This window comes from Monodelphis domestica, chromosome 1 (genome assembly GCF_027887165.1).
Source record: "Monodelphis domestica isolate mMonDom1 chromosome 1, mMonDom1.pri, whole genome shotgun sequence".
Taxonomy (NCBI): Eukaryota; Metazoa; Chordata; class Mammalia; order Didelphimorphia; family Didelphidae; genus Monodelphis; species Monodelphis domestica.
The window spans coordinates 96,590,660-96,612,733 of NC_077227.1; the positions used below are offsets into that span (position 1 = coordinate 96,590,660).

A 22,074-nucleotide genomic window follows, 5' to 3' on the forward strand; every position below is an offset into this window, starting at 1 on the left:
CAAAGCCATCCTACTAGAGCCATCTCTCTCTCTCTCTCCTGCCCTTCCGCAACAGATTGTCCCGCACTAGCCACTACCACCGGCACTGCCCGGGTAGGAAAAGCTTGCCTCTGCAGACTGAGGGCAGCAATGTCTGTGCTGTAAATAAATGCCATGATGGGCTCCAGACAGGAGTTGAAAACTCATTTGTAAGGCTGCCTCCTACAAACACAACCTCTGGTTACCCGGAGGAATCAATTACTCGTCTGTGGCCCATTCTCCTCTACCTCCAGTCGGCCCCTTCCTTCGTGCAGCCGCCTTGCCTACTTATTAGCTTTCCAGGGACTGGTAGAGCTAGGGTAATGTGAGGAGGAGGTTGGGGAGGGGGGGATCCACACTCTGCCCAAGGTACTAAATCAAAAATAAATAAATAAATAAAAGGCAAAATCCTCTCCAGCCAATCTATGGATTCCAAGGCTCACTTCGAGGCCCCGCAAACCACGAAAGACTAATCTTAACTAATGGATCGAAATCAAAGGAGGCCCTCACTCCCAGAGCCTCAAACGTACAAATACAACAAAAACTAAAACAAACAACAACCAAAAAACGGTCAAAATCCAGAAGTTTTTGACGGCGAGGTTAGGGCCGATTGTCCAAACTCCAAGCTGCCTAAAAGTGAACATTCCGCTCATCCCGAGTCTGGACTTCATTTTTCTTCTGGAAGATGAGGGGGTTGAGCACACCTCCCACACTACCCAATCTGAATTCCACTGAGATTCCTTGATGTCCCCTCTGAGCCGCCTCTTTTTCAGGCGCCTTTGGAGTAGCCTGCTTTATTCAGAGGATGTGGCCTCACTAAGTGGAGTAGGGTCATTGAGACAACAGAAACCTTAGAAATACCTGGGGGCAGGAGGCCATAGCAGGTCTGCTTCTTCTCTTCTTTGGCCCCCGGGCCAGTCTTCCCAACCAAGGCGGGTGACCCAGGGATTCCCTGAGCAGCCCGGAGAGACTACCTCCGTGGCAAGTGGGAAGTTGTGCCCCTCTAAGCATCCTGTCTTACCTGAGTTTCCGTGAGGCTGAGACTGTGGGCCAGCTGTTTCCTCTCTGCTCCCACCACGTAGTGATTCTTCTCAAAGGCATGTTCCAGTCTCAATAATTGGGACGGGGAGAAGGCTGTACGGATCCGCTTGGGCTTTCGGGCCAGGGCGTTGTGCAAAAGGAAGCTTTCGGGGCTCGTTTCATTTCCTGAGGAGTAGGGAACAGCAGAGTTTTTATTAGGGACCCAGGCTTCGTCCCCTCACCCCTCCCTGGGCACCGCTGCCTCTAAACCAGGTTGGTCTTTGAAGGGACCGGGAAGCCTTTTCCCTAAGTCAGGAGAGAATTCTTCTCTTCTCTTCCCATCTCCCCCCCCCCCCCCAAATAAAACAATCCTGCTTCATTGGAGCAGGGAGTTCTTCAAGAATGGAAAATAGGAGGAAGCGAAAAGCTGGACCTCCACCAGCTTTCTCAGAGCACAACTTCAATAATCAGGGTTATTAGAAGTAAGGGTCAGGCCAAATTAGTGACAATGGGGGTGGGGGAAGAAGAGACACAGAAAGGAACACCTTATGACTCGAGTCATCTTTTAAAAGTCAGAATAAAACGAACTGGTTCAAGAAGGCCTGCTCCTTTCCTTTCTTCTGTTTCAGTATAGCCCAAGTGCCCCGCCGGAAACAACCCACAACCCGGCTCAGCTCGTTGTGGCCCAGAGCTGTGACCTGCTAACTGGACTAACCTGCCCACTCTCTATAGCTGAGAAGGGAGATGGGGATAGGGGTGTAAGGACACTCCAAGCGCTACTCAGCTCTCGACGAACCCGCGTCCCCAACTTCCTATTAATCCCTCGGGTTTCGGCCTGGTATAGGACTCGACTGGGCCCTAGCCCAAAGCCCGGCTCAGAAGGACAGTCTGCTGGCCGGCTCAGATTCTCCGAGCTTCAGCCAAAGCCAAAGCTACAACGGGAGCCTCCTGGGCTCCTAGCGCACTCAGTTTCCCCACTTCCTCCTTTGACCTGCCTCATTTCTTCCCGGGTTTCTTAGCTTGTCAAACGGGCCTAGGATACAAAAAGGGACTACAGCCCCGGCATCTTCGGGCTCCCATTCCGGGAAGGGATTGGATGAAATTCCCCCCCCCCCCCTATTTAACTTCTTTGCTCGAGCTGGAAAAGCAGCAAGCTGCGATTCCCATATTTTCCAACGACTGTCTTTATTATTATTTCATTATTAATATTTAAGATGGGAAGGGAGAGAGAATCTATCGTTGCACTCCGGGAGGAGATTTTAAAATTAATCTTAGCAGCCTGCCGGGACTATTCTTTTTTCTAGTAGCTCTTTCTGCCTTCAGTTCCCAGGCACCGGGGAAAATAATTGTTGTGATCGAAAGTTTGTCATTTTATTTCGTCAACGTTGACCCTTTTGCATAGTCTCTGTCCTTTGGGGGTCCCTGGCTATTATTCAAGCAAGGAGGGAAAATCTTAAACTTTACTAGGAGATCCGTAGAGAGTGATGGGTGAGAGATCTCAGTGGGAATGATACAAGCAAGCTCAAAGTACAACAAAACAGAAAGCTATCAACAAACCCAAACTCAATTGGTCAAGTTCAGGCAGAGTTTAGGAGATATCGGATCAGTGAAATAAAATGGAAATATGCAAGTGGTGAGTGAAGGCGGAGGACACCCCTTCTTTACCTCCAACAGCAGGAACATTAAGGGTTAATCAACGGCCAGCGGCGTTTTGATCCACTGAGCTCAAAAGTGGCTTTTTCCCCCTCATCTGATTACTAATTACTCTTGCTACCTAAACCCTTTCCCGTAGGTTCAGGTCTCTCTCTCTTTCCCTCCCCGAGGAAAAAAAATGAGAGTGAAAGAGAGAGAGAGAGAGAAAATTTAAACCAACCAAACAGCCTTCACTACCCCCTTATCTCCCAACTGGGTTAATTTCTTTTAAAGAAAGAAAAACAATAAACGAGACCAAACCCGCCTTTCTGCCGTGGCTCCAGGGCTCTGTAATTTACTAGGTAGTCGCAAGCCTGACGGTGATTCCACCCTATTTCTAACTCCCTCCCCATATTTCTAAAAATCTAAATGAAATAAATTGACTTTATCGATGAATGGTAAGGAATCCACTCCAAGAGATGAAGAGGAGTCAGTGACCGGGGTGGTGGGGTGGTGATCAGACTAAGACTGAAGGAGGTGTGGCATGCAAGGTAAAAGAGTTTCTAACGAAACCGAGGCAAAAGTGGCTGTCCCAGACCCAGTAGGATGCAAAATACAGCCTCAGAGCGGGTGCCACAACTGAAAGTAGTGGGGTTGAGGGTTGGGGATAGGGGTTGGGGTGGGGGTGAGAGAACAATCTGACTCGCAGCTTTCCCCTGCGTTTACCTTCACACAATGAACACGGTAGCTTTTCTCTTCCAGTGCCCCGCCAAACGTCCCTCACTGAGCCCCTCTTCGGACTATGACTATTTCTGCGTCCTTCTCCCTTTCCTAAAAGGATCAACTCGTTTTGGGGAGGAAGAGGAGAAAACGAAGCAGCTAGAACCTCTAGATCTCTTTCTGCTTTCATTCAGTGAGTACAACTTTTCTACTGCAGGACTTCAAAACCCGGGAGCCCGGATCCCCGAACAGCGAGAGGAATAAAATACCAAGGCCTTTCAACGATGCATTCCTGGCTGCGTCCGGGTCGGGCTCTTGGGGAAGTAAGGGAGAACGGGGAGTAGAGAAGGCGAGCAGGGACCCAGGCAACGTGGCACGTACCTTGAAATCTGTGGCCCAGATATCGGTACCTGTGGATAAGCCAGGGGTAGAACGTGGAAGGGTCTCTCTGCTGCGAGGCGAAGAGGGGGTGGGGCGAATGCGAGGAGGGCAGGGGGTGTGCTGCCAGGGCGTGCGGCGGCGGCACGGGGTGGACCGGCACCGCAGGATTGGGCGGGTGGGAGACGGCTTCTGCAAACACCAAGTCCGGGTTGGAGTAGACGCCCCTGCCGGCTGCCGTGTGGAAGCCGTTGAGGAAGGGGTTTATGGGGCTGGAATTGGCATAGCTCAGAGCCGCCGGGCGGATGGGGTCCTCGGAGCGCGAGGCGGGCAGGGGGTTGTCCTTGGCCACCAGCGACTCGATGGTGAAACAGCGCTTGGGCGCCGGCTGGAACATGCTGCGCCGCCGAGCGAGTCCTGGGGGCTCCCCCGCTCCGGAGCGTCAGCAGTGCGCTGGCTCCGATGCCGAGTTTCGGGGAGAAAAAAATGATATTTTTGTTGTGCTGTCGAAAAGGAAAGAAAAAAAAAGAAAGAAAAGAAAAGGGGGAGGGGGGAAGGAGAGGCAACGGGAAGGAGCCCGAGAATCTTGAACCAGAACGCACCCAGAGATGAGAGAGAGGGGAAAAAAAATCCTTCCAGAAGAGTTTGCAGGCTGGGATGGGGAGGGGTATTTTTTTTTTTCTTTTTGGCGAGGTAGCGTGGGGGACCCAGAGCTGCGGGCAGAGAAAAGAAGGGGGGAAAAGTTTCTCGAGGGAGAAAAAAAAGTTTCCTCTCTTCTGCAAAAGGCGGGCCGGGCACCCTAAGTCCAAAGACAATCCATGGATGTACTCGGTTCTTCACAAGTTGTGCAAACGATTTGTTAGTTCATGAGCCTAATTAGTGCGGGGATCACATAAACAGCTTCCTCTGAAGCCTGGTAAATGGCTTGATGATTGGTCGCTATTACTCGCCTTGAGGTGGAAGGGGGGAGACTCTTTAAAGTGCGTCAGAGGGAGGCGAGCGGCTGGGAACCTGGAGGGCTGGATCCGGGCCCGGAGTGGAACGGAGTCGGGGGCTGCCTGTGCCGCTGCTCTTGCGATCTTCAACTCTGTGCCTTCTCCCAGCGCTCACCGAGGCAGCGGCAGCTGCAGTTTCTTCGTCTTCTCCTCCTCTTCCTCCTTCTTCGTCTCCTCCTCCTCCTCTTCCTTCTTCTTCGTCTCCTCCTCCTCTTCCTCCTCCTCCTCCTTCCCCACCTCCTCCTTTTTCTCCCCCGCCTCCTCCTCCACCTCTACCACCACTCCCTCCGGGGCGCCCAGGTCCCAGCAGAGTCCCCGCCGGCCGCTGCCGCCGCCACCGTCCGCAGCTTCCCCTCCCAACCCGAGCCAGCTGCCGCGGGGGCAGGTAGGAGAGCACAGATTCCTCCCGCGCGCTCCGCCGCTTCTCATTCCAGACTTGAGCCCGGGGGAGGAGGGAATGGGACGCATGGGGAGGGCTAAAGGGGGCTGGCTTGGGGGTGAGGGTGGGGGAAACTATTATATTTCTTCGTCCCCCTCCCCCTCCTGAGGACAAAACTTAATGTTGTCTCCTAGGCGAAGAGTAAACTCTGAGAGCTGTACCCTCCCCTTCTCTGCTATGACCCCCCCCCTTCCAAACTTGTATTCCAAAGGGTCTCTCGGACAGAGAGGGTCCAAGTGACCTTGCCCCATCAGGTATTTGGCAAATTGAAACCCTCTTCAAAGGGCAAACGGAGCCAACTACTAACTCGTCCCTTCTCTTGATCAAGACACCCATTTTCTTCTCCCGGGTGGTGAATAGTACCTCTACACTCCAAACACCCACCCCCTCCACCATCACACATACACACTCCTTATAAAAGTCTTGGGGAAAAGAGAGGCTGTGTTGCCGAGGTGTATGCAGATGCAGTTTGTGTGTTAGCGGTAATTGTGATTATCTTTATTATTAACATCGTTGCTAATGTCATTTATTAAAGCACCCACCACCGTGCCCCACCCTGGATTGTTAATTGCTCTGTCTGAGAGAGCACTAGGAGCAGTGAGAGTGAGTCGAATCTCAGGTTCCAGTCTGGCAGAGGACTAGAACAGTGAGAGTGAGTTGAATCTCAGGCTCCAGACCTTGTCCGTATTTTCGAGTTTGCCTTTGGTTTTGGGATGATTTTAGGGCTGAGTTCCCTCATCCCTATTGGTTCGCGCCGAGGAATAATTATGATCACATCCCGAGGCTGCTGGCTGCTGCTTACTGTTTATTGGTAGTTAAAGATCTATTATCTATTCATCAGCCGCCTCTTTTTTCCCTTTTTTTTTCCAATTACATTCTTCTAAAGTGAAGTACCAGCAGGTATTTTGCACGTTTACAATTAATGATAAAAAAAAAAATCTGGCGTACTTTAAATCTATTACGCCTTGGCGGTGTAATTTATCTTAAGGACGCAGAAATGCTTGTGTTGAGTGAATAGGTTGCCGAGGAACCTGGAAGAAAGTAGATGGGGAGGGGAAGTCGTCAAGGGGGTGGCTGGGGTGTGGGATGGGGGTGGAGGCTAGCTAGAAATAGAAGCTTGATATACACATTTTGAGGAGGCGACAACAGAAAAACTCCCCTAGACCTGGTGTCTGGATACACATTTCTGCTGATTATCTGAGGATCTCTTTTGCCCAGTGGGTGACCCCATCCCTCACACACACTGCAATCCATTCATTTCCCCTCCTTTCTTTATTTGCTTGTTTATCGATTTTTTTTTGTTTGTGTTGGAGGCAACAGGGGGTGGGAGTGGGGGAATCTCTGGAGATCTCTTCAGAAAATTGGATTCTACAAACTATGTTGGACATTTAGGAACTGTCTTACGTATCCCAGCGCATTAGTGACTGGCATATCGGGCTAAAAAGTTTTCTTGCATACCCCACCCTAGACTTGGTGATTTCTTGCAAGAACATACACATATTACACCTATCCACCCATACACATACATATATACACGCTAGTAGGTAAGAAGCGGTTGTCAGAAGATTCCGTGGTCTCTTTAGGCTCCTACCTCCCCACCCCCATCACTGCACTTTCCCAATTGCTTTCTAGCTGGGAGCAAGCGGAGCAGGGGAGCAGGGGTCGTGTCCTGGGTTTCACCCTTTGCCCAGGGCTGCCCCTCCCCCCCCAAGGGAGTTGGACTGCACCTGGTGGTTTACTAGAGGGCCTGAGCTGACTGAGAAACTGGGCCCAGCTCCTTGGAATGGGGTACTCAGGAGAAGAAATCTCTAACCTGCGTGATGCTGTTGCAGTGTGAGTGTGTGCGTTTGGTAAGGTGGGGGTGGCCCTGAGAGACAGGTGGCAGGAAAGCTGATTCCCTCAGCCTCTCCTAAAAGGACGGCATCCCATCCCCTGCCCCAGTCTTCACCCCATCCAACTACCCATTATCCAACGATCATATAAAGTCAGAAATCCTTCAAATATACCAACGTAAAAAGATTTGCTGCAACTCGGAGGATATCCTCGGAGTGTGTGTGTGTGTGTGTGTGTGTGTGTTTATGGGAGTGTGTGGCAGTGGGGAGGAGGGAGAAGCGTTGGAAAACATTGTCTAAGCCCGGGTTATAAGAAGCAAGTTAATATCATAAAGAATTTTGAAGTCTAAGTTTTAGAATGGACCTGACACCCACGGGGCAGAAGTGGGACTCTTGTAACCCCGGACAGTTTTTCCAATGGAAAAGAAACACAAAACTTGGGCCTGTTGTTCCCACCAAGTAAACCAGGTCCAGGCAAGATGAATTTGGAGAGGCTGGGGATAGAGTTGAAGAATACCTCTAGGCTAAGAATGGTGGGAGGAAGTCTTATTTGGAGGAAAAAAATTCTTTCCCCACCCCCTCCAGTTTCAGAACCTGCCTACTTGCAGTCATTCTAAGGTCAGTGCCACAGGCCATGGGTCCCTAGGCTCTAGAGCTGGGTGTTGGAAATGTCTGGTCAGGTGGAGCCTGGAAATGTTTCAGGTTCTGGGAAACTCATCGCTGGCTAGAACCAAGGGGGCTTAGATGAATTCAGATCAGTGGGATATGGACACAAGGCACCAGGCACCCCGAAGATACTGGGACTCAATTAACCTTGGATGTGTTTTTAATTGTTGGCGTGGGGTTGAAGTGGGAATGATAGGTGTGCAATTATAAAAGGTATTCCTGGGAACCAGTGTCGGTAGCACCGTCCGTCCCCAACCTTTGAGGCCCTGCGAGTCGACACTGAAATGCCTTTTCTAAAACTCCCCACCCTGCACCGGAGGAGGCCTCTGGTACCCAGCTGGTCCTATGGTGGAGCAGTTGATCCCCAGAAGAATGGACCCTTGAAAACCTTACACCTTTCTTGCTCTAACCTTTCCTGGATTGCCCCGTTTTCTGGACTTGAGGTGCACCCAAGATTTGGATTTGAAATAGATTTGAGTCACAGGGTCTTTGTGTGGATAGACTGCCTAGAATGGGCCACGGACTTCTGTGGCTCCTCTTGTCTCCAGGCTCCTCCCTTAATACCTCTCGTAGTGTTTCCCGCAACTCTGAGATCCGTAAGGGTGGTGGGGGGAAGGGAGTTATTGTTTATAAATCACCCCCGACCTTCTTTCCAAAATGAATTATTTACTCAGAGGCAGGCGAATGCAAAACTCTCCCAAAAGCGACGCGCAAATTTCCAGGTTTTGCTTTTCCTTGATACGAGGTTTGTGGAGTCCGGCCCCTGGGTGAGACGTATGTCTGTCTTCTGTCTGTATGTGTGTGGAGGGAGGGAGGGAGAGAGATAGAGAGAGACAGACAGACGGACAGACAGACAGAGACAGAGACGCGCGTGTCTGTGTGTTGAAGGGAGGAGAGCAGGTAGGGGAGACTATTAATCTACTAAACACACAGTTTAATGCGCTTCTTATGAGCCCTAAATATCGATAAATAGATTTTCCCTAGATCTCAGTCCTTTGACCGCATATTAAATACGAATAATCTATGGTAATTCATGCGCCCGTACCTCAGAAACACGGGGGACAGGTTCACAAGTTAAAGACCCCGCGACATGAGAGGGAATCCAGAAGGCGAGTTACTCATTAAAGGACAGGGGAGTTTTGCTTGGCCAAAGCACGAGATTGGGAAAGTTCGGGGCACGCAGTCCAGTTGCTTCTCTGCGTTCAGGTGCTTCCAAGGCCAACAATTGGCTCACTCCCGAGCCTCTTCGGAAATCTGCAGACTAACAGGTGGCGATTTAGATGGCGAGGCGAGGCTCTAAAGCTCTGTTTGGAGACTTCGCCACTAACCGGCTTCGCCCTCGCTTTATCCAGCACTACTTTGAACCCGATTTTGATCCAGGAATTAGGTCTTTGACCCTAACGTAGTGGGTGAAAGGATATTTCTGCGGCAAGTCCGTGCGTGAGTGCGTGATGACTTGGAGAGGATGATTGGATCCAATCAGAGCGAAGCAGGGTCAAAGGTGTGCTGAGCAATAGAGACTGAGGCTATCGGAAAGAATCAGAGCCTTCCAACTCTGAGAAACATAAATAGGTCTAAGTACAATTCCATGGACTGTCAGAAGGGTACTTGCCTGTCTGCACTCCCTAGATAAAGTCAAATGAACTGTGTAGACACCAGGCATTAAATTCCTTCACAAGAGGTCATTTATACTGAAGAATCGAGTCTTAAGAGTTCAAGGCAAAGGGTAGACTTGACTTGAGGTAGCCCCCCGGGACCAGTTCTCTAGGTCTTGGTCACTCCTTTAGCCACCATGGGGCACGCCTAACAAGGCAATGGGAAGAGGGAAGCTCCCTTGTCTAGGTTCCTGATATGTCCTTAAAAAGAAAACTGTCAGAATGGGATTTCAGGACCGTGATCTGGTTTTTTCCATTTCGTTACTTTTCTCAGTTCTGGGCTACATGGAACGAAACTCTTTCTTGTCCTAAGAGTTGTTATCAAGGACAACATTCGGTGTGTATGTAACATATGGCATGACGCAGACCCGAAGCACCGTGTGTCTAATATGTGCATGTACATTTATGTCGGGATTAATTAACTGAAACATTTAGAGACACAAATTCAGGGCACACGTCTACGCTCTATGGAGCGCATCACAGTGCGCTGATGACATGCTACAAATCCTGAGTAAGGAAATTAAAAAGTGAAGTGGGCATCGACTGGGAAATATCTAGAAGGGCTCCCTAATTGGTCAAATTAGCCAGAGAAAGTCTTCCGTGAATAAAGGTATCAATTGATTGAATTTCACTATATTAATTTTTTTTCCTGCTCTCTTAGTATCTCAGTACACAGGGAGAGGGACGCTACAAATACGAAAACTGGACATTTAATTCCCTCCCCCCCGCCCCGGCGACACACAAATAAAGAATGCTCCCCTCCTCACTTCTTTGCCGCTAAGGTAGCTCTCACTCACATAGGAGACAGATTGGCGTGTGAGCAGCGCCGCCTACTGGTCTCACAGACGCGAAACCATAAAAGAAGTTTGGAGCGACTTGCCCTTTCAGAGTTCTCAGCAATCCATCCATGAGCAGCTGACTTTTATCCTTCCGAATGCTTCCTCTCCAACCCGCTGTAGAGTGCAGATGCCCAGATTGAGCAAGGGTGACTGGGGGAGAGAGGGAAGAAGGCGAGGTAGCCTCTTCCAAGGGCAAAGAAAGTTACCCATCTTCCTTACCCCCAACCCACACACTCCTTCCTAGTACTTTATACCTACTGCCAAGAGTCCCACCCTAAATAAGTGTGTGCGAGCCGATTTGAGCGCTAAATCGGTCGGCTTCGGCGCAGTGGATTTATTATGAACCACTTTACAAAACCCTGGAAAGCTGGTACACCAGTATAACTAACATAAGGTCGCTTTAAACAACTTATTCTTCCTTTCCTCCCCCACTTTTGGGATAGAGAATCAGACTCACTCCAGTCCCGGCCGCCCCGGCCACGCCTCCAGGTCAATAGTTGAGGAGCAGCGAAAGTCTGGAAGGACTGGTTGTGTCCCTGCGCCGGAGCCACAGGGGCAGCAGAAGGAGTAAGAACGTACTGAACGTAGCCACCTTAGTTTCGGGTGACTAAAGTTCTCTCCTGCCTGCACCGTTTTGTCCAACTATTAGCGAGACAAAGTAGTTCAGTTGGCATTAGATCGGAGGAGAGAAAGACATCTTGGCGTCCTAGGTCCCCTTCCTTTCCTGAGAAATAACATATTCCTTGAGAGGGAGAGGGGGAAGAAGAAGACAAGCCAAGGGACGATTTCTTCCTGAGGCTCGCTCCGCAACCCCGCTTCTGTTCCCTTGCTTCTCAGAGAGAGTCTCATCGCCTTCAACTTTCCCAGTATCCTGAAGCTCTCTCTTCTTCTCCCAGGTCAAAAAGGTGTTTATGCACGTAATTTGGGTAAATAGAAGCCGAATATCTCTTCTGGAAACCCGCATAGAGTGAACGTGCTGGGTGAGCTGGTGGCTTCGTGAAGTCCACAGGGAACCCGGAGGTGCTGATTAAATGGCTTGTCCCTTCCATTCTCTTCCCGCCCCAATGAGTTCGATGGCTCTAGGAACTTTGATCCCTTGAACGCTGGTCAGCGAAATCGAGCTTTAAGCAAACAGGTGAAGACTTTCCTTTCCTCAACCGCTATCTTGGAGATTGTGCCATATCTCCTTTTGGTGACCCTACTCCTTACCATCGATTACATCTCTTCCTGCTTTGATATCTCTGATAGTTTTCCTCAGCGGGGGGGGGGGGGGGGGGGGACGTATTCAAGGACAAACATTCAACTCGAAATCGAACTTTGGACTTTTGTTCATTAAATCGTAGTTGCCCGATTTCTTATTTTCTTTTGTAGCTTTTAAATTCATGTATACCTTGGGACCCCGAAGCCCCAACCACCACCCAAACTAGCATATGTTCACTTTTCCATCTGTCAAGACTTTAACATTTAAACACAAGTGAAGTGAGGGTTCCGGTTCTGGCCCAACTTCTAACTACCTGGGTTTAGACGCTTTTTAAAAACCCATTAAAAACATGAAAAAACTACAAGATCTCAATGTTTGCGATCGAGACTCTAGAGGTCATCCAGTCACCCATCAGCTTCTTTTTACAAATGAGGAAGCTTCATTACAGAAGGGGAGGGCGACTTGCCCAAGGTGACACAACTATTAAGTGGCAGAGAAAGAATTCACACCAAATGTTCTGAATCTTTTGACTCCATGTCCATTAAAACTTTAATTGTCTGGGTCCCATTGAGCCCTGATTCCCGCCCCCCTCTACCGTAAGCAGTTCTTTTTCACCTCCCCCTATTCCTCTTAAGGCCATCTTAAGGGCCCTAAGGTTTAAAACAAATGTTCTTTCTCCATTATCTGCTCTCAATCTAATTTGGGGTTTTCTGCAATATGGAGGAGGGAGACAAAGAAGGAAACCACAGCCAGGTCTTTAAATAAGACTTTGATTTTTATTTAGAGAGTTTGGAGGTTGTTGTCTCCATTTCAGTGGGGGAAAGAGACTAGAAAAGAAGACGACTTTTTTCCTTGCAGAACTTAAATATGAGTGGTGGCATTCAGTTTGTTCCTAGGCAAATTCCTGGATCCTAAAAGATTCCCCAGTTGAGGGTCTCTTGGGTCCCACTCTGCTTTTTCTTTTCTCTGTTCGGGCGCCAGGGGAGCCTTCAGAAGAGACATGAACAAGCGAGTAACTACCCCAGTGGCCAACCACTCTAAAAGGAGGGTACTGATTTCCTTTCTATTTTCCACTTGAAATTTCGTGCTTTCTGTCAAAAGATCCAGAGGTTGTCCTGGTTTAACCCTGACTTTGCAGAGTCCGTGGAGAGTGAGTAGTACTCTAACCCTAATTTCTCCCTACCCTACAGGAGATGCCAGAACAATGAAACCCAAACGCTTGGCACAGTTGACATTTAGCTTTCTGATTTATATCAGATCCCCGACTGGGGCAAAACCACAAAGCTACTTCAAAATTTCCCTTCATTTCATAGATCATTGTGGAATGGATTTTGCTGGTCTTCTGGGGTGTCTCTCCTGGATAACATTTGAATCTGGGAATGACCTTCGAGTTCTTTGATAACTCCTTCACTACAGGACAAGGCAGTAAAGAGTAATATGAACTAACATTTATATAGCACTTTGAAAGTATATTTTCCTTTGAGCCTCAGAACAATTTGGTGAGGTATGCAGATATCCCAGGTGGTATTTTTATTTCCGTTTTAGAGACCAGGAAACTGAAGCTCGGGAGATGTTAAATAATTTGCCCAGAGAGTTACAAAGCTAATAAATGAAAGAATCTGAACTTGAACCCAGGTCTTCTTATTCCAAGTCCAGGACTCTCTCTACTATATTGAAGACACTTCTTTATATAACACTGACATTTACACAGCTCTTCCTATATATTATATAATTTAATCTTCCCAACAGTCCTTTGAGTTAGTTACTGTTAGTCCCATTTTACAAAAGAGAAAACAGGCTTAACTAGTATAAATGACTTGCTTGTAGTCACATAACAAGGAAGGCAATTCACAATAAATAATGCAATAAAAAAAAACATAAAAGGAATTTGAACCCAGATCTTTTTTCTGTTCTTGGTCTAGCTCTTTTGCAAAAACACTAGCTTCTTCTCTAGGTAACAATAAATTCCTCTATCTCTGGAAGAGAAATATTGGGAATGATTGGGGACCTAGGAATGGAGGCTGTAACTTTTCTGTGAGTAAATCCTATCCTTGTCACAGTACTGGTAGTTTGTAGTAGTGACAACTTGAAAAAGGTGGTGGCGGGTAGACAGAAACAGAGAACGACAGAGACAAAGACAAAGATAGAAAAAGAGACAAAAAGAGATAAGAGAGAGACTGAGAAAGAGAAACGGAAAACAAAGACGGAGAAAAAAGGAGACCCAGACTTCAGGGTGGAAAGTGAATGAAAAGACCTGCTCCTTCCCTTCCTCACCTAGAACATCCTCAAACTGGCTAAAGCGTAGGGGTAGGGAAAGAATCGGGGAGAAGGAAGGGGGGAGGCAGGAGTACAGGCATGACCATTTGGCTCAGTTGAGTTCTCCCGCACCTCCAGAGCCAGGCCCGTGAGAAGTAACTCTCCAAAAGCAATCGCAATTTGCAGACTGGGAGCAAAGATCTTATCTCGTCAGGGAGGACCTCTGTGAGAGGCAAACAGCCCGTGTGCAGTCATAACAAACCCAGGCCCTGGTGACAGGGCGTAGCTAGAGAAAAAAATCTCCATGCACTGCCCCCTCCTTTTATACAAAAGCGTGAATGTCTTTTCTAGGATGTGCACCCAGACTTCCTCTCCCCCTCACACGCAATCACATAGAGAAAACGATACTTTCCCAGAGCTTCGGTTGGCTCAGCTCAGTCGTTTACGATTTACCTCTTTCTTCTCCCTTTCCCTGCAAATCCAAAGAGCTCCTGCGCAGGAACAATGGGGGGGGGGGGGTAGGGGGGAGTTGTTCCCCCCCCCCCCCAGTAGTTAGTCTCTTTCTGTCATCTCAGTTTTTAATTCCCCATAACACCTCACCCCTACACACGCATACACGCACACACGGAGTTCCAGAAGTCTAAAGAGGATTCAGCATCGGCAGTCATCACCGGGATCGAACGGGATGGGATGGGGCAGGAGGGCGCTCAACTGTACAAGAGAAGAGAAAGGCGGTGGCAGAATGCAATATACCCCAGCGGCCCAGACTTGTCTCGGACGCTGCGTCTTGACACGAGCCTGCAACTTAAAGCGGCTCTGAGACCTCCTGGGGCTGGGCTGGCAGGAGGTGGGGGTTGGGGGGGGGGGAGAAGAGAGGGGGAGGAAACAGAACCCGAATGTGTGTGTGCGTGCGCGCGTGTTTGTATCTATGTATGTGTTTGCGTGCGTGCGTGCGCGGGCGCATAAAACGCTGTAGAAAACCTCTAGCCTGTCTCTGCTCTCTTAGCTTAATGACCTCCATATGTATGGCCTTTCTCAGCAGCAAGTTTCCTTCTCATTCGGCCCCTTCTCCTAAGCCCTACTGATATGATCATCTTAAAATAATCTCGAGGAAAGGGAGATGGGAACGGGTGGGACCCCAAACAAGTTGGTTTCTCGTCAAACTGAGGGTTGGAAAGCATTTAGCCCCCTTCTATCTCTTGGAATTGACTATTAGGATGTTACAAGATGCTTCATTCTTTCTCTCTTCCTCCCATCCCCACCTCATCCAGTTGGTGATAAAAAGGGGGTGCAGGGGGGGAGGGAGACGGATTTGTGACTTAAAGAAAAGGACTGATTCTATCCCTGGAAACTAACAAGAAGGGTGGTAGTTGTGTTTGGGACGTGATAGAGTCCCTGGGCACATCCTGGGAGGTTCCACTTTCCCTCCCTCCCCCATCCCTTACCCTAGATGATCAGGGTACCCAATTTAAAAAGTCAACTGTCCAGGTAATCCTATTTTTACTTTTGCATTCAAGCAGTTAACTCCTGGATTGGCAGAGCAGCGACTGAATGGAGCGTTTGGCCAGCGTCGAAAATGTGCCTCTTTTTATGGGTCCAGCGCTTAGCACAGTGCCTGGCACCTAGTAAGCATTTGATAAATGTTATTGAATTAATGAATGAATTCCATCCGTGTGCACTCCAAAATTAATTAACAGGAGAGAGAGAGAGAGTATTATTAATCCCTCCTTGATGGAGGAGGAGAGTGCAGCCTACTATAGTGAGCTCGGCCCGGTACCATAGAGAAGAATTCGAACTGTAGCTTGAAAGAGGAACGCGAGAGGCTGACCTCTCTGACTGCTCTCGAAGAAGGTGGCTCTCAGCAGTCCTGGAAAAAGGTTTGGAATCATCCTGTCCCTTACTAGTCCTGTCTGGCCCCTGGGGCTCTAGGAAATTGCAAAGGAAGCAAAGGGGGAAAAAATGAGGAGCGGGGCATCTCCCAGAGAGGGGAGCTGGGGGATGAGGCAGAGGAGATGGACCTGGGGTTGGTCTCCACTCCCCTAACCCTACCCCAGTCTTCCAGTGCAACGGATCTCTTTGCCTATTAATGACTTAAGAGGGTTCTGTTCTTCGCCCTTTGGGCCAACGGTTTAGCTTAGCCTCAGCAACAAAGGCAAACTTCAAAAAGTTTGGGATAGCAAAAGGTGCCATCCCCACATGGTTAGCGACTTCTCGGCTTCGACATTAGCATTTCATTACAAAATATTTTACTTCTGCGAGAGAGTATTAATTTTAAGTCAAACATCCACCGGAATAATCCTTGATGAGAGCCCCAAATAAGAAGTTGACAGCGACCAGAACTCAAAAGTAGCAAGCAGGACAGCTGACAGGCTCTTCCCACAGCCATCAGGCTCTCGCTTCCCCATGATCTGTGTAGCACAAACGATTGCTCCCCAAAGTCAGCATCTCCCTGGAATGATTTACCTGAAAAGATCAGAAGAGGTTGCCACCGGCTCTGAGTCAGCTGTCTAAGAAGTAGCTCTCGGAATTGTTCCAATGGAAACAAAACCAAGAGTTTAACACGATTCTTTCTCTTTGTAAATCTTAGAGAGTATCTTGATTTCGTAGATTTACTTTGTTTCTAGATAGCTCTAGAGATCGAAGAGCAATTTTATTCAAGCAATATGGAGTTTTATGCCTTGGTGCCAATAAAATCTACATCTGTGCGGAGACTTTTTTTTTTAACTCTAACTTTCTAGGTTAATTTCTCTGCTGAAATGTCTGACTTATTTTCATAGTATGTGAAGTGCAAATACACGAAGCAATTATCATTAAGCTACATTACTTGCTAGCACACATTTCATATCAAATTTCTTACTGTGCATTTTCCCCCTCCCACACTTGGATCGCTCCTCTATTTTTTCCAGTCTTAACTCTTCAGTGATTTCCTCATCATTAAATGCCAGTCAGGAACGTTAAAGGTCGTTGATACTTTTTTAAAAATGCTCTTAAACAGACTTAAATTTTAAGATTTGGTTTAATTTGACTCTAAATACACACTTGAAAATGGCATTTTAAGTTGTTTTATGTTACTAAGACAGAGCACTATTGTCATTGGTAAAATTCAGACTCTCAGATTTTCCACTGAACAACCAGGGGAAAATTATTCACTTGGATCTCATTTACTCTCTTGCTTATTTTTTCTTCTTCCAAGAAAAGTCTGGAGTCTGGCTTTTAAATCATGAATTAAATTGTATACTTCAATTATTTGGACTACTCCGGGCCCCTAAAGTTCTGGAGCCATTGCTACTCTACCCCATCTACAGTGTTAATAAAGTATATTTAATAGAAGCTCCTTTGAAAATTAAAGGAAGTAATCACTATCTATTTCCCTTAGCTACTCAATTCAGCTCTAGGAAAAAAAAAACAACAATAACCAGTGGCTTGAACTTAAAGGCCTAAATATCTTTTCACTCCAAATTATGGGAAAGACTGCCTAAAATCTTTAGTTTTACAGTATTCCATCACCTTTGGGATCATTTAGACTAAGATTTCTTCACCTTTTTTGTGTTTTGGACCCCTTTGGTGAAAGCCTATTGACTCCTTGGAATAATATTTTTAAAATTTATCAAATAAAATGCATATATTTGCAAAGAAAACCAAAAGTCAGTGAAAATAAGTGTAAGTTTTCCACATTTAAGTTTATTGATCTCCTGAAACCTATTGGCAGATCCCTTGGGGTTCATGGACCCCAGATTAAGAATCTCTAATGTAGGCATACTGATGGACAGATAGAGCAAAGTTCTATAAAAAGAACAAATCCTTTACTATGGACTCCTTTGAGATGTCAAAAATAGGTGATTCCCCAAATAACATTTTTATATACCCATCTGTCCAATTTCAGCTCAACAAGGTTGCCCTGGGATAGAATAGATACTTGTCATAAGAGAGAACATTCTAGACATCTATTTTCAAAACTATAACATCCCAAGATTATGGATCAAGAATGATTTTTCAGAAGGATACACTTGTTTTCCATCACTCATTTGTGCATGTTTGAGAGGGACAAGAGGACTAAAGGATGGGGAATGGAAGGGAGAATAAGGAAAAGTATAAACTGTAATCAATTAAAAGGAATTTGGGGAGCTCAACATGTGTTTAACTGGATATGCTTAATAGATTCATACTGGCCTTTCACCCCAGAGACGTAAATAATAAATAAAAGGAATTTGATGGTCTCCATTCTGCAGTTGTTTAGTGTAAGTCTGAAAGAAGAGTTCAACAGATTGCACCATCCTGTTTGTCTTTAGCCTGGTACACCCTTGCAGAAGAGGAAAATTGTTTTGAGCTCAAATTGATACAAATCAGATATCTCCAAAGAGAATACATTTTTAATCCTGAGTACTAGAATCTAAAGATTAGATTATATATAAAATCTGGTAGCCCCATCTTCATATTGGAAAGAGTCAGAATGAATAGAAACCTTAAAATAAATTCCTAACTTATAGACAATTACATATAATCATCTCTTTGAAAGGAGAGGGCTTCTTTAGAAGATGTGATTTTTTTTTTTAAAGTAGCTAAAGATGACTAAGACAGGACAGTCCCAGAAATAGGAGATTTCTGAGTTGACCCTATTTTAATAGCCTAAACAAACAGTCATTGAAAGAGAAGCCTTCCCTTCAAATTATTTACCTCGAAAAACAAAATATAGAAACTGTGTAGAATGTGTAAGAAGTGAGCAGTACTTGGGGCCGGCTGTTTATTTTTAAAAGCAACATCCATAGATGACTACTTGGAATGAATGCTGATCAAAGCTGGGAACTTAACTCAGCTCAATAGAGTTTCCAAATTCCTCTCAACCCTAAGTCTCAGTGGTGTCTTCGGAAGGTCTAAAAACACTGTTTTGTTTTGGGTGAAATGGAGCTGATAAGATCTCAAGTTTGCTGCATTTATAATTTGTAGAAGGTTATTACCGTTGCTACTGACACTACTTATATGTTTCTAGCAAAGCACGTCCCCCCCTAACTTACTGAAGGACCCTGACTTTTGTGTTCCATTTCAGAGAAACAAAGAATCATGTTATCTTAGAGCTGAGAGGGATCTCAGAGGTGATCTAGTCCAAGGCTTTCATTTTACAGATGAGGAAACTGAGGCTTAGAGATGGGGAATGACATTCATTTTGTTATAAACTGACCAAAAAAAAAAAAAGAACAAGAAATAAACCAGTCAATAAATAATATCCATTGAATTGCAGCAGTCTAAAAGCCTTTCTTAACAGAGCCAAAACATTCTGATTAGAAGTGGGAAATGTCTATGATAGTACAGATGTGTTTGGGAACATCCAGATGATTGACTGAATTTTTCCTTTTCACCCAGATGTTTTGGTATCCTGTTGATATAGATATTGTAAGCACACAGGAGAATAGTTTTGCTAATGGTGAGAGTATCAGAGTTTGGTGTTTCTGAATACCTCCTTTAGTCATATATAAGGTGATAACTGGCTCTGAACTGATAGGGATGGTTTCTACCATGCCACGTCAGAATGGAGTTCTTGCAGGAACAAGACAAGAAACTTATTCTTCTAACAGCCTCTATTTCCTCATCTCTTGAATGAGGACAATACTAATTAAACTACTTACCTAATAGAATTGTTGTTGTATGAGGCTCCAATGAGATAATGAATCTGACTATACTGGAAACTGTAATGTGTCATATAAATGTAAGGGACTATTATTATTATTATAAAATTAATATGTGCTTTGGAACATGCACCTTGCATTAACCCAGTAGGCCTAGAAGTACTTCCTAAATAAAAGACTTTAGGTCTTGAGGGCTCTGCTCAGCACCCTCCTTTCTGAGAGTTGTTCTCCTTTCATCTCAACCTGATCCTCTATTGTCTGGTCTCTTTCCTGAAACCCCCTTAGGGAGGCCTAATAAGCCTATTTTTTTCCTCCTCTTGCTTCATTCGGATAAACAGTAAGATGGATAAATAAGTTAATAGGGGGTGTGCAGATCTGGCTCTCTCTGGCCAAATTAGCTCCTTAGATGTTTATACTCTCTTATTCTCATTTTCTCACCAAAGCAGCTAAGTAAGGCAGAGACGGAGGGGGAAATATGTATCTAATTGCCATATAAAGGGTTAGTTGCAGGCTAAGGGATAAGCTCTGGTTGCCCAACTCTCTCAAATGCTGTTAGATCAGGAGGCTTCAAGCTAGTTTCTGTTATGACATAATTTGCAATCAGGGTTAGCTTTTACTTGTTTTTTGTTTTTTGTTTTTTTGCAAAATCACGGAATCTTTTTGTGTTCTAAGTTTACATATTTCATTCTCCTCTCCTTTCAAATCATGCCGTCACTTTCACTCTGAAGCCATGTGCAATCAAGGACTAGAATGCAGCTGTCCAAATATTTATTGTGCCTTATTCATTTGTTCATTCATTTAAAGACTGTATAAAGTACCTTCTATCTGCAAAATACTGAGGGAGATACAAGATGAATGAAAGATGAACAACACTCTCAAGAAACATAATAAATTAGATGCAGCCATAAATAAATACAATACAGATCAAGATAGGTATGTAATGGGGAGACTGGTGGATAGGTGTTTCTCCAAGTGAAGAGGCTAGACAGCTAGCATATGGAAGAATACTGATAATAAATCATGACTATAGGGCACGTGTGTGCATTCTATAAATGGTTCAGGTAGGCTAGCCATGTGTTGAAGAGGAAACTCTTTGGTTGAGAAGACATCAAAAAAAGTGGCCTTTCAGCATCAGTCACTCTTTTCCCAGATTCCTTTGGGGGGGGGGGATTTCAGTGACTTTTACTTATAGTGTCTGGTGAGAGACTGCAACATAAGAAGTAAGACCTTAAGGCATTTTCCTAACTAAGGATGGATATCCATGAAAGGACCTTGGTTCTTTTAGACATATTAGGAAAGTACACATTTTTGAGATCAGATGAAGGAAAAATAATTTCTAATTAGAGAAATTGGGAAATAACCAGGTTTTGAAACTTGGGAAAGGTATTAACACAGAGAAGTGAATGACTCCTTTCTAGGCATACAGGCTAAGGAATGTGACAAGTATTTAGAAGTTTTCTCTTACATCCCTAAAAATATTTGAGGACCATTGTTGTGCCAACCCACTCCATGAAATCTTCCTTTTTCTAGGAGGCTAAGTATCTCTACTTCCTTCATTCATTCCTTAAATAATGTGGTTCCCAGTTCCATACCCTTGTGATAGATTTCTAATATAGTGCATACATGTTTGAAGATGTCGGCTGACCCAACTATCATTTGCTTCATTCTGAAAACTACACATAGTTGCATTAAGCAATCAAGAATAATTTAGCTTTGGAGGCAGTCCTTCCGACCTGGAAGTTTTATTTTTATTGTCTTTAAGATAGAGAGGAATTCCAAGGTCCTGCCTATCATTATTCAAAATTAGTTTTTTTTAATGTTTTACTAATCCAAAATGGTCATTATGTAGGAGATGGTAAAAGAAACTAGAGATGGAAATGCCTAGACTAGTATTAAAACAAAAGCACACACACACACACACACACACACACACACACACACACACATCAAGAATGGGGAAAAGATTGGTCAGAAAAACATGTTCTCCAAACTTAAGATGCTTGGCCAAGAAAAACTACCAACTTAATACTGAGAGGATTAGCTCCTCTGTTTTGGACTCCACATATTTCATTTTACAAGGGAAGAGAGAGGAAGCTGTTCATTAAATAGCAAATGGTAGAATCCTTAAATGGTCAATATTATCCAAACATGCAACCTTCTTTAATATTCCATGACTAGAATTTTGTTTAAATGATCAGTGACACAAGACAACTTGTAATTATAATGAAAAGAAAGGCCCTTGGGAACAGCAGAGATCTATAATACTTAATACGGAACTATAGAAAGTCTCAAACTGCAAATGTGTTGTATTTTAAACATTAGCTTGTCAACTGGTTATTTGGCACCGAGAATGAATTTTTCCAGGAAACAATTATAAAGGTGTTTTAGGTTCCTAGGTTAGCCCACAATAACCTGTTCAACAAAGTCATAAATTTAAAGATGTAACAAATCTTAATGTTGTCAAAACAATATATCTGCAATTTCAAAGGAGAAGAAAACTATGGATGTGATACTAATTATTAAAACTAGTTTTGTACCATTCTTCTACCTTGGAACCAATACACATATTGATTCCAAGAGAGAAGGTAAGGGTTTTAAAAAACCCAAACAAGTTTTGTTTTTATCATCTTGAATGTTGTCGGTGCAAGAAGACCTGGCAGAAATTCTGAAGGGATATTTGAGTGTGTTTAAGGGATTCAGAGATGAGGATTGGTTGACGCTGGTTCTCATTTTTTATTTCTTGTCAAAACATATATCATTCATTTTCTTGATGGATCTGTGAATCAATATTCCGACTTTTAG

At 45.3% G+C, this 22,074-nt stretch overlaps 1 protein-coding gene across 2 annotated transcripts in view; it reads right to left on the reverse strand.

Moving 5' to 3' along the window:
- The window catches only part of EMX2 (empty spiracles homeobox 2), a 9,128-nt gene extending 4,158 nt beyond the window's left edge, over positions 1–4,970 (reverse strand). The window contains exons 1-2 of one of the 2 annotated variants that reach the window (XM_001368037.4): positions 3,772–4,917; positions 1,040–1,224 (exon numbers count right to left, since the gene is read on the reverse strand). In XM_001368037.4, the coding sequence (XP_001368074.1) occupies positions 1,040–1,224; positions 3,772–4,165 (579 nt within the window). In that variant the 5' untranslated portion in view covers positions 4,166–4,917. Of the gene's footprint in view, positions 1–1,039; positions 1,225–3,771 lie in introns of both variants that reach the window. The other variant, XM_007478926.3, reaches the window with a different exon arrangement.
- Between the last annotated feature and the right edge of the window lie 17,104 nt (positions 4,971–22,074).